The sequence below is a fragment of the Schistocerca nitens genome, chromosome 4 (genome assembly GCF_023898315.1).
Source record: "Schistocerca nitens isolate TAMUIC-IGC-003100 chromosome 4, iqSchNite1.1, whole genome shotgun sequence".
Classification (NCBI taxonomy): Eukaryota; Metazoa; Arthropoda; class Insecta; order Orthoptera; family Acrididae; genus Schistocerca; species Schistocerca nitens.
The window spans coordinates 361,272,622-361,287,116 of NC_064617.1; the positions used below are offsets into that span (position 1 = coordinate 361,272,622).

At 43.9% G+C, this 14,495-nt stretch overlaps 1 protein-coding gene across 2 annotated transcripts in view; it reads left to right on the top strand.

Annotated features, from left to right (window-relative positions):
- Positions 1–14,495, top strand: part of LOC126251716 (aminopeptidase N-like) — a 291,935-nt gene that overhangs the window by 116,419 nt on the left and 161,021 nt on the right. For both annotated transcript variants that reach the window (XM_049952311.1, XM_049952310.1), the window contains exon 2: positions 11,691–11,830. In XM_049952311.1, coding sequence (XP_049808268.1) covers positions 11,691–11,830 — 140 coding nt within the window. The remainder of the gene's footprint in view (positions 1–11,690; positions 11,831–14,495) is intronic.

Sequence of the window (14,495 nt, forward strand, 5' to 3'; positions counted from 1 at the left end):
ATTCACGGGGCAAATCTCGGAGGACAGACCAGTTTGGAAAATACAATGAGGTGATAAAAGTCATGAGATACCCCCTCCTATTGTGTCGGACCTCAATTTTGCCCGGCGTAGTGCAGCAAGTAGATATGGCATTGACTTAACAAGTCGTTGTAAGTCCCTGTGGAAATACTGAGCTGCCTCTATAGCCGCCCACGATTGCGAAAGTATTGCCGGTGCAGGATCTTGTACATGAACTGACCTCTCGAGTATGTCCTGCAACTGTTCGATGGGATCTGGGTGGCCAACTCATTCGCTCCGATTGTCCAGAATATTTCTCAAACCAATCGAGAACAACTCTAGCTCGCTGGCAATTACATTGTTGTTTGGGATGATGAAGTCAACGAATGACGGCAAATGGTCTCCAAGTTGCCAAACATGACGATTTCCAGTCTTTGTTTGGCTCAGTTGGACCAGAGGACCGGTCGGTTCCACGTAAACACAGCCCACATCATTATGGAGCGACCACCAGCTTGCACAGTGCCTTGTTGACAGCTTGGGTCCATGTGAACTTGGGGCCTGCGTTCGGGATTCATCTGACCAGCCCACAGTTTTCCAGTCGCCTTGGGTCCAACCGATTTGCTCACGAGCTCAGGAGGGGCGCTGCAGGTAATATCGCGCTCTTAGCAAAGGCACTAGCGTCGGTCGTCTACTGCCATAGCCCATTAACGCCAAATTTCTCATCACTGCTCTAATACAAACGTTCGTCGTACGTCCCACATTGATTTCTCTACGCGAACGGCGCTGCTCTCGGTCGTTAAGTGAAACATTTCGGGCACTGCGCTATCCGTGATGAGAGGTAATACCTGAAATTTCGTATTTTCGCCTCTCTCTTGACTCTGTGGATCTCGGAATATTGAATTTCCTAACGATTTCCGAAAGGGTATAACTCATGCGTCTAGCTCCAACTACCATTCCGCGTTCAAATTCTGTTAATTCGCGTCATGCTGGCATAATCAAGTCGGAAACCTTTTCATGTGAACCACCTAAGGACAGGATGATGGAAACAAGTGTCCCGGGCGAGTGGATAGGACGGAACGTGAATTTATGCGTACAACCACATTACGTTACGCACACAGAACGTGTACGCACGCCACGTGATCAACATCGGTTCAGAGAGTAGTGCGGGCTGTGTCAGTGTGAGTGGGGCAATGCAAAGTGAACGATGATACAGTGGAGCAGCGGATGTTCGTTGTGGAAAGTTACGTGACAACAAAGTCGGAGAAACGGTGTGGTCAGTTGTTTACTAGAAGTTTAATGGTGTCAAAGTGCCAGCAAAGATTGCCATGCAAAGCTTAGTCCTAAAATATCGTCAGATAGGATCTCTTTTGAACAGATGAAAAAACATTCCGAAACATCCCCGCGGACCAGAAAATGTGGCTGCAGTTCGCCAGAAAATGCTTCAGAGTCCTATCAAATCACCCCGGCCCCTGTCGTAAGAGACAGACATATCACGTCAACCACGCGGAAGAATACTCCACCTCGACCTGTACATGCATCCCTACCGAATGTCTGTTGTTGATGGATTAAAACCAGCAGATGCTCCTCAGTGCCTCCAGTTTTGTGCGTGGCTGTTCGCTGAGATAACAATGATGGCTTGGACATGGATTTGTTCTGTATGTCTGATGAAGCCTGGTTTCACCTGAGTGGTAAAGTCGATTGACGGGTTCTGGGCAGCGAAGAATCAGCATAACTTCCACGAAACACAGCTGTATGATCAGAAGGTTGAGGTTAAATGCGCTGTGTCCGCAAGCTGCATTATTGGTCCCAACTACTTTCATCAGACGCTTAATTCGCTGCGTTACATTGCCAATATTTTGAAAGAACTTGTGGCGGCGCTGCCGTAGAAGGAAAAGACCTACAGTTACTTCCAACAGGATGGAGCAACTGCCAATACAGCCGGCCGAATCTTGGAGCACATTTACACAATCTTCACATTTGAGGGAGTTGTTAGCGGAGGTCAGTCTGGTCGAAGCCCTAACTGGCCACCCAGTTCACCTGACTTGTCAGTGTGCGATTACTTTGTGTGGGGAGCAATCAAGTGTAATGTATATCGCAACAACCCTCGTAGTCTTCAGCAACTGCAGAAGAACATCTCGTATACGACTGCAGCAATTCCAGCAGTCCAGCTTGAATCCGCCTTCAGCAGCTATCTGAACAGCGCCCAAAAGTGCCAGGAGGTGAGTGACGGTAACTTTCAATATCTGCTATAGTCAGATTAGTACTGAATCTCCTTTTCTCTGCTGTGCTTCTTTGTACCCTGTAACTCTGTTCTCCGGGCCACTTTTATTCGCCCCACTCTGTGCAAAGGACATCTCCTCCAATCAGCTGCTCTTTTACACTGATAAGCCGAAACATTATAACCACTGCCCCACCGTCACGTTGGTTGCCACCTGGTGGAGTTGCAGGCACGTGGCACAGTAACAAAATTATGTAAGCGGATCAGACACGTACGGGAGATAACCGTAGCAAAGATATGGGCTGCAAATGGCGTTATACATTGAGATAAGCGACTTTGGCAAAGGGCAGAGTATTATTACGCAGAGCCTGTGAACGAGTATCTCGAAAACGGCGAAGCAGGTCGAATGTTCACGTGCTACTGTCGTGAGCACTTACGGAAAGAGGTAGAATGACAGTGAAACTACCACTAGTCGCTAAATGGTTGGACGTTCACGACTCATAGCAGATCGTAGGGTTTGGAGGCTTGTCTGCTCTGTAAAGAAGGGTAGATGGTGCTCTGTGGCATCTCTGTCGAAAGAGCACAATGCTGGTGCACGTGCAAGTGTTTCGGGGCAAACCGTTCTTCGTACACTGTTGATAATGGAGCTCTGGCAATGGGCCACCCCCACAGGTTCACTGTTGACCCAACGACTTCGTCAGTTACTGTTGCAGTGGGCACGGGACCATCAGGATTCGTCCGTCGATCAAAGTAAACGTTCGGCTCTTCGGGTGAATAGCATTTTTGCTTCACTAAGTCGATGGAAGTCTCCACAAACGCCGACATCGAAGTGAACGGTGGCTCGAAACATGCAACGCGCTACGGACGCAGGCTGGCGGAAGCAGTATTATATTATGGGAGACATTCTCCTGCGATTGCATGGAACCTGTGGCAGTAATCTAAGCTGCGGATCACTTACATCCCTTCATGCTTGATGTCTCCCCTGACGGCGATGTAATCTTTCAGCAGTATAATTGCCCGTGTGTCGGAGCCAGAACCGTGCGACAGTGGTTTGAAGCACATCAGAGTTTCGGTGACCAAATTCGCCTGATGTAAATGCTATGGAACCTATCTGGGTCACTATCGGGTGCCATCGTCGCATTTGCAAGTCAGCGGGCCACTATTTACGCGAATAACATGACCTGTGAGTAGACATTTAATGGCACGTACCTCTACAAACTTACGAACAAACTGCCGGACTGACGATACGCTAAATCAGTCATGTATTTCGTTCCAAAGACGGAAAAACAAACCATTAAATAGATGTTCATAATGTTTGGGTTCATAAGTATATACCGTGTGTACGCGATCCTACCGCCATCTGCATATGTGGATATCGCTATCCCACGACTTTCGTCACCTGAGTGTATAGTCTATGTTTTCCAGTTATGATAATTACACAGCACTGTACAATCTATGGCAGTCACGTGCCTTACAGAATGCAAACAAATCAAAGAGTGTGACGAAAGATGATGTTCTGAGATTTTGCGTTGGAACAGAGATTCACATTGGAATCATAAAACATTGCCTAAGCTGTACGTTCCTTAGTGTGCGTGGGTGTAGAGGTGTGATACTGTTAGTTACGTAAGCCCATCCACCACAGCAAGGCCATGTCACATCAGATGGGAAAAATAGGTTTTTAATTGTCCTGAGGCCAAGAACCTCATAAAAAGCATCAATCATATCGGTTTTTTTCCTGAGGCCAAAAACCGCATAAAAAGCATCAATCAAAATCAAATAGGATTACCAAATTCAGTGTGACTGGCGCAAAACATGTTCGATATGTTGTCCATCGTATTCTCCAAGAAGCTCAAATCGAGAAACAGCATGTTCCTCAACTGATAGAATTGTTTCCAGCGCCACGTTCAGAATGTGTTTAACACAGTGCGTGCGTTCAATGCAGCTAAGTTATCAGTCGGAACACTGAACACAACATCTTTCAGATAGCGCCAGAAGTCACACGAATTAAGGTCAGGTGATCGGAACGACCAGGCTGTAGGAAAATGGCGGCTGGTAATTCTCGCATTTCCGAAATGGCGCTTCAGCAGCTGCTTAACTGGATTTGAAATGTGCGGAGGGGCGCCATGTTGCATAAAAATTATCCCATCCACACATCCACGCTGTTGGAGAGCTGCAATGACGTGGTTGCGCAGAAGACACTCATAGCGCTTACCAGTGACGGTACAGGTAAGAGAACAGGAAGCACCTGTCTCTTCGAAAAAATATGGCCCTATGATAAATAACGCTGTAAACCCGCACCACACAGTGGCCTTTTCAGGACGAAGCGGTACTGATTGATCTGCGTGTGGATTTTCCGTTGTCCATATTCGACATGTACGGACATGTCTTGTCGGATGGAAGTAGGCTTCGTCGGTCCACAAAATCTTCCACGGCCAATAATTGTCCAATGCCGTGTGAGCAAGAAATTCTAAAGCAAAGATCTCTCTTGCTGGCAGGTCAACAGGAAGCAACTCGTGCACATGGGTAATTTTGAATGGATAGCAAAGAGTGACGTTTCTTAGGGTTTTACGCACCACGCTCACGGTTACCTCCAATGTTCGGGCAGTTCTCCGTGCACAACACGTTTGCACGCCACCACTCGTCTACTCCTGCATTACTGTGGCCACTGCTTCCACTGACGTCGAATCAATTCGTTTCCTCCCTCTACCATGTTGCACACCAAAAGAACCCGTCTTTTTTAATTTCCGGATAATTTTCTCCAGACACACGGCAGTCATCGGACCAACGCCTTTTTTCAAACCCTTCAGTGTCCGGGACTTCTGGAGAGCGATGTGTCCACAGCAATCATTCTTGTAACACAGCTTTACAAGCAGAGTGCGATTCTGCATTGAGAGCGTTGCTATTTGACGTCATTCTGACCAGTGGTATTATTTCTACAGCGTTTTGAAAGTTTAATTATAATCACCATATATATATATATATATATATATATATATATATATCATTAGGCTGGCTGCAGCCCAGTCCGTGAACATCGCGTGGTCGGCTGCATGGTTCCCATCATAGGCATAGAGAATATCGCAGACGCGAAACGAGGAAAATCCGTGTAATCGGCGTGTTTACAGAAACTTCAATGGGTAGAGCGCATGACAGGTGTTTTCATTTACGAAATCTGACAAATACAGCGCCATCTATTGATCAATTTTCACACTATTTTTTTCCCCTTTCTCCTATTCTCCTATAACAGTGCGTTGCTATTTGACGTCATTCTGACCAGTGGTATTATTTCTACAGCGTTTTGAAAGTTTAATTATAATCACCATATATATATATATATATATATATATATATATATATATATATATATATATATCATTAGGCTGGCTGCAGCCCAGTCCGTGAACATCGCGTGGTCGGCTGCATGGTTCCCATCAAACTGCCAAACACTGCAGATGGTCTCTGGAATGAATGAAACTTCCTGGTAGATTAAAACTGTGTTCGAGTCTCGTTCCGGCACACAGTTTTAATCCGCCAGGAAGTTTCGTATCAGCGCACACTCCGCTGTAGAGTGAAAATTTCATTCTAGAAACAACCCCCAGGCTGTGGCTAAGCCATTTCTCTGCAATATCCTTTCTTCCAGGAGTGCTAGTTCTGCAAGGTTTGCAGGAGAGCTTCTGTGAAGTTTGGAAGGTAGGAGGCGAGGTACTGGCGGAATTAAAGCTGTGAGGACGGGGCGTAAGTCGTGCTTGGGTAGCTCAGTTGGTAGAGCACTTGCCCGCGAAAGGCAAAGGTCCCGAGTTGGAGTCTCGGTCCGGCACACAGTTTTAATCTGCCAGGAAGTTTCACTGCAGATGGTGGTTAACTTCGGGGATCTGACGGAAACCGGTGTAACCATCTCGCCACGGCCGTTAACTGCAAACAAACATTAAGAACTGTATCTATCTGATGCTGGTAATGGTAACATATTTTTAAGAAAATTACCGTCACAAAAGGCGACTCGTTGCAGTGATTCCTGATAGCCTTGAGTCATCACACTCGCTATGTTCCACATATGTGATGGATAAAAGTCTTATTTACTTGGCCGGCCGAAGTGGCCGTGCGGTTAAAGGCGCTGCAGTTTGGAACCGCAAGACCGCTACGGTCGCAGGTTCGAATCCTGCCTCGGGCGTGGATGTTTGTGATGTCCTTAGGTTAGTTAGGTTTAACTAGTTCTAAGTTCTAGGGGACTAATGACCTCAGCAGTTGAGTCCCATAGTGCTCAGAGCCATTTTTTCTTATTTACTTCTTAATCATTCAAGTTTGTGACATGGATCTCTCATCGTTCTACTACTGGAATATCTGCTTGCGCCCTGCGTTTTCTTGATGGTACAAATAATAATTTCCTTCGTGTGACTAAATTTTCACGAGTAAAATATATAACAAGGAGTTGTCTGGCTCGACTAACGAGGACCCACATTTGAGGCTTCAGGCAGTGTGTTTTATGCATATGTGATGTCAGCATCAGGTGCAGCCGAATATGATCAGAAGGTATATGGGATACAGTCCAAATGCGTGTCTGAAGAGTTCAGTGTAGCAGCAATAACTATATTCACGTCACAATGAAGCAACCTGGGAACCTGCAGTCTACAGACAGTGAAGCTTATCGCTAAAGTACGAGTTGTGGATGGTTTATCGGGGAAGCGTACACGTTTCACAGTTTTCGTTTTCATTTTTCAAGTGACGTTAGCTGTGACTACAGAAAACGTAATTTGATAGACAACTGAAAGAGGAACAATTTGCCTTACTTTTAAAAAATGTTACACACATTATCATCTTAAATAACCTCGTCATTAGTCCCGGAAAGTAATTTATTTTCCATGGAAATTAGAATAACTTACGATAAAACTCCGTCAGTTTCATCTGGCACATGAGATAATATTTGATCACATAGGAGTCAGGTGTCAAAAGCTATTTATCTCGAGTTGATACAGCTGTGTACCTTTCCTACGTGTATGACAGAGTCTTCATACACTATTCCAAAGTAGCTATCCCACAAGTGACCACATTCCTACATTCACTTTCAGAAGCAACCTTTGACCTCCAATCATAGACACCGTCTACATAAGACGCATAACTGTGCAGTGCAATTATGATTGGGACCGGTTTATACATGCTCGTGAATTCTGTACTTATCTATTTAAATTAGTGGCAGGATGCGCATTGACCGATATGCTGTTGAGTTCCACGTTTCAGGCCGGCTCTCAAAGCGCCACTCCAGATATATGGAATGTTACGAACTATTGACGCTTTCCAATGCATCCCTTATCTCAGAGATTTTACTCAGACCCAAAGTAAGGCCATCCATTCGGCACCCCTCTCTCTACATACACAACTATTTTACTCCGTAAGTCATTGTATGTTAGTAGTGGAGGGTACTCTATGCACTAGGTGCTACACGGAAAGAATTATAATGCGAAATGTATGTCGAAAGACTCAATTTTTTTCTTGTGTTGTAGTGGAATGTAAGCTCTGAGAATTTCTAGATGTTGGTTTAACGTCCGCGAATTTTTAGAGGAAGACTCCCCATTACACACTATGTGGCTTAGCCAAGTATTATTAATGAGGGCAAAAAGGTATGACGTCTTCTTTTAGTTTCTATCACATACATCAGACATTTAATATAGGCTTTATGGTCACTCATAACAAAGCCAGCATGCGTCTAAACTCAAAAACAATTAGGATGGCCACGAGAAGCGCACGAACTCCTGCAAACCCATTTGACCTGTCCGCAGCATATGATTATATGAGGTTACTGCAGTCTGTTTATTGATTCTTTCGTACTAATTTCATCTCTGTATGTTTAATTAAATATTTTACAACCACTTGCAGCCAGATTAGTGTGTCGTATTGATATTTCTTAAACATGAGCACATTTGTTGATTTAACGTGTAATGAATTGGAGGCTTCAGGTACCATTCCTTTGCATACATCAAAATAAAACATAACGAGCAAATAGGATCTTGGCTCAAATGGCTCTGAGCACTATGGGACTCAACTTCTGTGGTCATCAGTCCCCTAGAACTTAGAACTACTTAAACCTAACTAACCTAAGGACATCACACATATCCATGCCCTAGGCAGGATTCGAACCTGCAACCGTAGCGGCCTCGCGGTTCCAGACTGTAGCGCCTAGAAACGCACGGCCACTCCGGCCGGCCAAATAGGATCACTTGCTAAACTTAGTCTTAGTGAGTAATATGTGAATCACAGTCAACGTCTGTCTAAGTGGACGGAAAAACTGGCCTTATCATTATTTACGTCATTTTTCTTGATAATTTATCGATCGACACGCTGAATAGTCCACATATGTAAACAGAAACATCGACTTATACATTCCGGGCGATGAGTACAGTGGCTGTTGCTAAATAGCTGATAAGCTGCAAGGAAATTGAACTTTCAGCACAAATCATCCGCTAGAAATAAAGTCATCCACGAACAGCTGAACGCAAAGAACGACATATCGAAAACACAATAACTTTGATAAGAACATCAAAGAAGTTAACGTGTGTATTGCAGGAAGCATCCGCAGAACCGATGCTACGTTGTACTTCAGCAACGGAAAGACTTGGGAGTATATGAAGAATTTAAAATGTTCACAGAAGGTGTGACGGTTTGTAGAGTTCTATCATCTTCAGGTGGAAAATGGACTGTAGTGACTGTTCTAGCTGTATTTCATGCTAGGTAGCTCTACACAACGTTCACAGTACAATTACCTGCAGGCTACAAAATCTGCGTTGTATTTGCAGGGATGATTAACTGAATAAAAGACATTGTTCGTATCTTTAAGTTTTGCTCTTATTTCAATAGCCGAAAGTTTTCGTGATACGGGCTCCCTAAGTCTCCGGAAGCGCTGAGATGTGATAATCCATGGTCTCTCAACAGCTGCACCCTACTGGAAGTCGTTGGTGAGAATAGCGTCCATCGCATGCGACATATGGTAGAGTCCGCGGGATGAATGGTTGTTAGAGCACTGTATGTCCAATGAAGCTTAAAGACTAACACCTGCAAGGGAAAACCATCCTTTTCTGAAGTTGGGGGTAACCACCTGATAGCAATATCTTCAAAGGGAAACATGTTCCTGTAGCTAACACGTCTCTATGTGAAAAAATGTTCCAAAAATCTATGAATTAGAAAAGAATCTAACAGAAATTTCAGCATATATCAGTAATTTGTATCTGCGGGCTCGCTTGAAAATTTGTCTTTGTCTTTAGGAGTACATTATTATGTCAAAATCACTGATAGAGATGATACTGGTCTTTGGCTTTGAGATATTCACAATGAATTGCTAACTTTAGTAACCAGATGATTCAGCATCCAGTTTCATAAGTAATTATTATTTTGGCATTAACTATTGTGCAACTCAGAGACGTGCTGTCTAGTATAACTAAAATAACTGTAACTCAAATTTGCTCAAAGTCTACAATACATAACTACATTACTGCAACATCTATTTTTGTACACATCAGCTTCCTCTTCCTCTACTTTTGTCAGCTCTCAGAAGAAATCTCATTCATTTTATAGAATTTTGATGTGCTCTTGTCAAATATCTGGCTTGGCTTCTGCTTTTCATCTATATATATTACATTAACAAGCTAATAGTGAAGATCATCCACGATGAAGCTCTTGCGAATCTTGTCCACACAAGAAACTTCCATAATCAGTAAATAATTGAAGACAAATCCAACGACCTTGCCGCAATGGCAACACAGGTTCCCGTCAGATCACCGAAGTTAAGCGCTGTCGGGCTGGGCGAATACTTGGATGGGTGACCAACCGGTTTGCCGAGTGCTGTTGGCAAGCGCGGTGCACTCAGTCCTTGTGAGGCAAACTGAGGAGTTACTTGATTGAGAAGTAGCGGCTCTGGTCTCGTAAACTGATATACGGCCTGGAGACCGGTGTGCTGACCACGTGCCCCTCCATATCCGCATCCAGTGACGCCTGTGGGCTGCGGATGACACGGCGGCCGGTCCGTACCGTTGGGCCTTCCAAGGCCTGTTCGGACGTAGTTTAGACTGAAGACAAACATCCTGGATTAAATTCCAAGCCTCTCTACAGTGTTCCATGAGCGAGCGTATTTGACACTTTTCCTGGTGATCCTTCCGTTGGATGGAGACAATAAGAGGTTATGAATGGCATTTTATGCTTTACTTTCGTTGTAACTACGCCGATGACATTCCACTTGAGTTATTGTGCACAACTGAAGATGTTTTTACTTAGGTAACCTTTTGTTATCTCGTAGAATTTTCAATTCATCTCATTCCTAAAAAATTATGAACTTAACACCCTCATTGTATGCTCCTTTTCCTTTATTATTTTGAATTACAGACTACCACTATGACTATCAGATCGTTATTTTAATACACAAGTGCGACTGTGTTATAGACCCGTATTTTATTTCTGAATCTTTATTTAACTTGATGAATGGCTTTTGATGATGTCTCCCGTTTTTTCGGAATACACTGTCTTACACACTGACGATGTTTATTAAAAACTAAGGGAACCTAATTCCCTCTCGTCAATTTTCTTCACTAAAACTCCTGTTAGTTTTCTGTCTTCATTTCTCACCCTGTAGCTTTCCGAGCAAAATATCAAACTCTCATTCCTCGATGTCCTCACTTATTCTTGTTCTCACATTTTCTCTGTATTTAACAACATCAGCTTGTAAAGTGGAAGTCTAAACTTATGAAATGCTGATCTTACTTCTTTTCAGTCCTCAGGGAAGTAACTCATTGTATTTTCTGTTTTCCAAATATTAATAGTGCCATCCACTTTTACAATATTCGAGTCCACGTGGAGGCTTACCAGCAATCGTTCTTTCTGCAAACCACACGCGAATGGAACAGAGGAAGAGGGAAGTAGCACTGGTATACAAAGAACCGTCCAACACACACCGTAAAATGGCTTGAGTAATATAGATGTAGATGTATCAATACTCTCAAAATGAACACCTAGGTGCGTTCTCAATGTTTCTAGGATCTCAAACCCAAACAAAATGTCGCAGTATTGCAAATAGTTTTTTTTCTGCTAGATCTTTTAGTTTTAGGGCAAGGAAGGCACCCAGCAGCAGAAATGATGAGGCATCGCGTTCTCTTTAAGCAGCTCTCACACAGTTAAGTCGGAAAACCGAGTTCACAACGAAAGGTTGTTTAGAAAGAACCCTCTGTTTGGTTATAGCCAGTACTTGATTTGTATATATATAAAAGAGATTCCGATAATGACCTTCCAGGGGGTGTTTATTATAGAAATTTAGACGTCTTAAAACTTTATTTCAACGCCTTCTTTCGTCAGAGGTACTGGTACGGCATACTGGCCCCTGTCGTCGCAAATCAAGCACTGATTATAACTAAGGGCAAGGGTTAGTATGGAATGCCATCGTACTGCGCTTCGTCTAGACCAGTCCCGTTTATCTGCACACTTACTCTGTCTTCTTGTGCAGATGAAGATGGGACCGGCAGCGGTAGCTGCGGTGGTGCTGCTGGCGTTGGCGGCTCCTGCGCATGCGCAGAGGAAGAGACTGCCGGGTGAAAGTCTGCCGCACTCTTACCACATCACCATCACACCCGACCTCGACGAAGGGTAAAAAAAACATCTTCAAAGCTGAAAAGAGATATTCCATTTGTGATTTACTTTACAGATGAAATAGCGCTTTGAACTTATAAACAATATATTCACTGCATCAACAAATTAGTTACTATTAACTACCAAGTTAAATGTTTTGCGGCCCTTTTCAGCAGCACCTTGCCATCTTCATGTGTCTTCATAAGTGATTTATATAACATTAAAAGTAGGCGCAATACGCATTTCATATTTAAGTGCGATGATGTAGTATCATGCTTATCCGACATAAAGGTAATAATTTTATGGAAGCATACTTCTTAAAAGGAGTCATTTTTCTGTCTAGGCTGTTTTTTATTATTATGGATTAACTACTTTTGCCACCTCTTTCACTTTCTTTTTTTATTTTCTACTCTTAATGATAGAATGGAATGTTTACATGTACACTGATGAGCCCAAAACTTTATGACCATCTGCTTAATGGCCTGTTTGTCCGTATTTGGAACGAAATACATCACTGATTTTGCGTATCATGGATCCGGCAGTCTGTTCGTAGTTTTGCGGACGTATGTGGCATTAGATATCTACTCGCAGGTCATGTAGCTCGTGTAAATAATGGACCGCTGATATGCTTACTCGGTGATGACGACCCAAATGGGTTCCATAGGACTTACATCAAATGAATTTGGTCGCCGAAACATCGACGTGAGGTTATCATAAAGCTCCTCAAACCACTGTAGCACGGTTCTGGCTCCGACACATGGGCAAATGTGCTGCTGAAAGATGACATCGTCGTCGGGGAAGACATCATGCATGATGGGATGCAGTGGTTCTGAGCTGTCAGCGTGTCTTCGATTACTACCACAGGTCCCAGGAGAACGTCTCCCATAGCATAATACTGCTCCCATCAGCCTGCGTCCGTGGTGTGCAGCTCACATCGATGACGGCGTTTGTGGAGACTACCATCGACCTAGAATAGCAAAAATGTGATTCACTCGAAGGGCTGACGTCGAATCCCCATGGTCCCACGCCCACTGCAATCGTAATTGACGATGTCGTTGGGTCAACATGTGAACACATAGGGGTAGTCTGCAGTGGAGTTCCGTGTTCAACAATGTACGATGAACAGTGTGTTCCGAAACACTTGTACGTGCACCAGCATTATGCTCTTTCGGCAGAGATGCCAAATATCACCATCTTCCTACTTTACAGTACAAACAAGCCTCCTAACCCCACGTTCTGTGAAGAGTCGCGGACGTCCAGTGATTTAGCGCCTAGTGGTAGTTTCACTGTCATTCTACCTCTTTCCGTAGATGCTCACGACAGTAGCACGTGAACATTCAACCAGTTTTGCCATTTTCGAGATACTCGTTCACAGGCTAACCGTAATAACAATCTGTCCTTCGTTAAAGTCTCTTATCTCAATTTATATCCCCATTTGCAGCCCATATTTGCTAGGGTGATCCCCTGTCGGTTTCTGCTCCGCTTACATACTTTTGCTACCGCCGTCACGTGCCCGCAACGCCACCAGGCGGCATCCAACGTCGCTGTGGGGATTAGTCATAATGTTCTGGCTTATCTGTGTTTCTGAAAGAAAAGACACTATTGATGATACACAACTGTGCGAAATACTGCGAAATTTATTCGCTAACTACGAATTCCTTGTCATCAGCTATATTACTTAACGGCCTAAAACCCAGTAGTGACATACGGAGATTCGTGCTGGACCAAGACTCGAACCTGAATTTACCGATTATGTCGATCAATCGTCTTAACCACTTCGGCTGTCCATACGCGGTCCCTGGACCGATTCAAATTTCGATATGTCACACAGTGCCTGGTCTTTCGGACGTGCATGTAACTACCTCGTATTAAAAGCTAGGTGGGCACACAGCGATAAATACATTTGGTCTCGATTCCTCGTTGTCTTATTCTCTCTGTTGCTGGAAACCAAGTAATTTTGCGAGAATTAGGTGACGAATTTAATAGACTACAGTACATGAATATATACGGTATGACGTATAGAAGTTTGGTTTGATCCGGAGAGCGCTCAAGGATGGCCAAAGTGGTTAAGGTGAGCCCTCACGTCAGGCAGGAAATCTGGATACGAGTTCCAGTCCGGCACAGCAGATCTACTCATAATACGGCTCATGTCAAGAAATCGGTAGTCAGCGAATAAATGTCGAAACAAAATGAGATGTTCGAGTTCTGAACCACAGTAATGTCAGTGTCCTTACAGCCAAATATAGGATGTGGACAAAAATATGGAAACACAAAAAAATAAAAAGCGCACTCTTGGGGCGTAAACTCGATCACAAGGAGGAAATAGTGTGATCCAAGACTGAATCGATAAAATGACATTCTTCGATTACTCTTTGGTCCAGGTTATACGGTTTCTGCACCACGTTTTCCTGTTACGAGAATCTGCATCATTGATGTGTTGTTTTGTAGTATTAAAGCTCGCCCTGCAACACCTAGTTTATGTAGTCCTTTTTGTGTTGTTTTGATGCTGACAGCGACTGAGAGTGCGACATTCAGTTCTGCAGTGACTTTTGCTGATGCCGTCCCCTTATTTTTCGTCACAATCCTCTTGAATGAGCGTCCGTGACGATCACTGAACGCACACTTTCGTCCGCGTTGTGAATTAACGGACGATGTTTTCCCGCTTTCCCTGTATGCAATATAA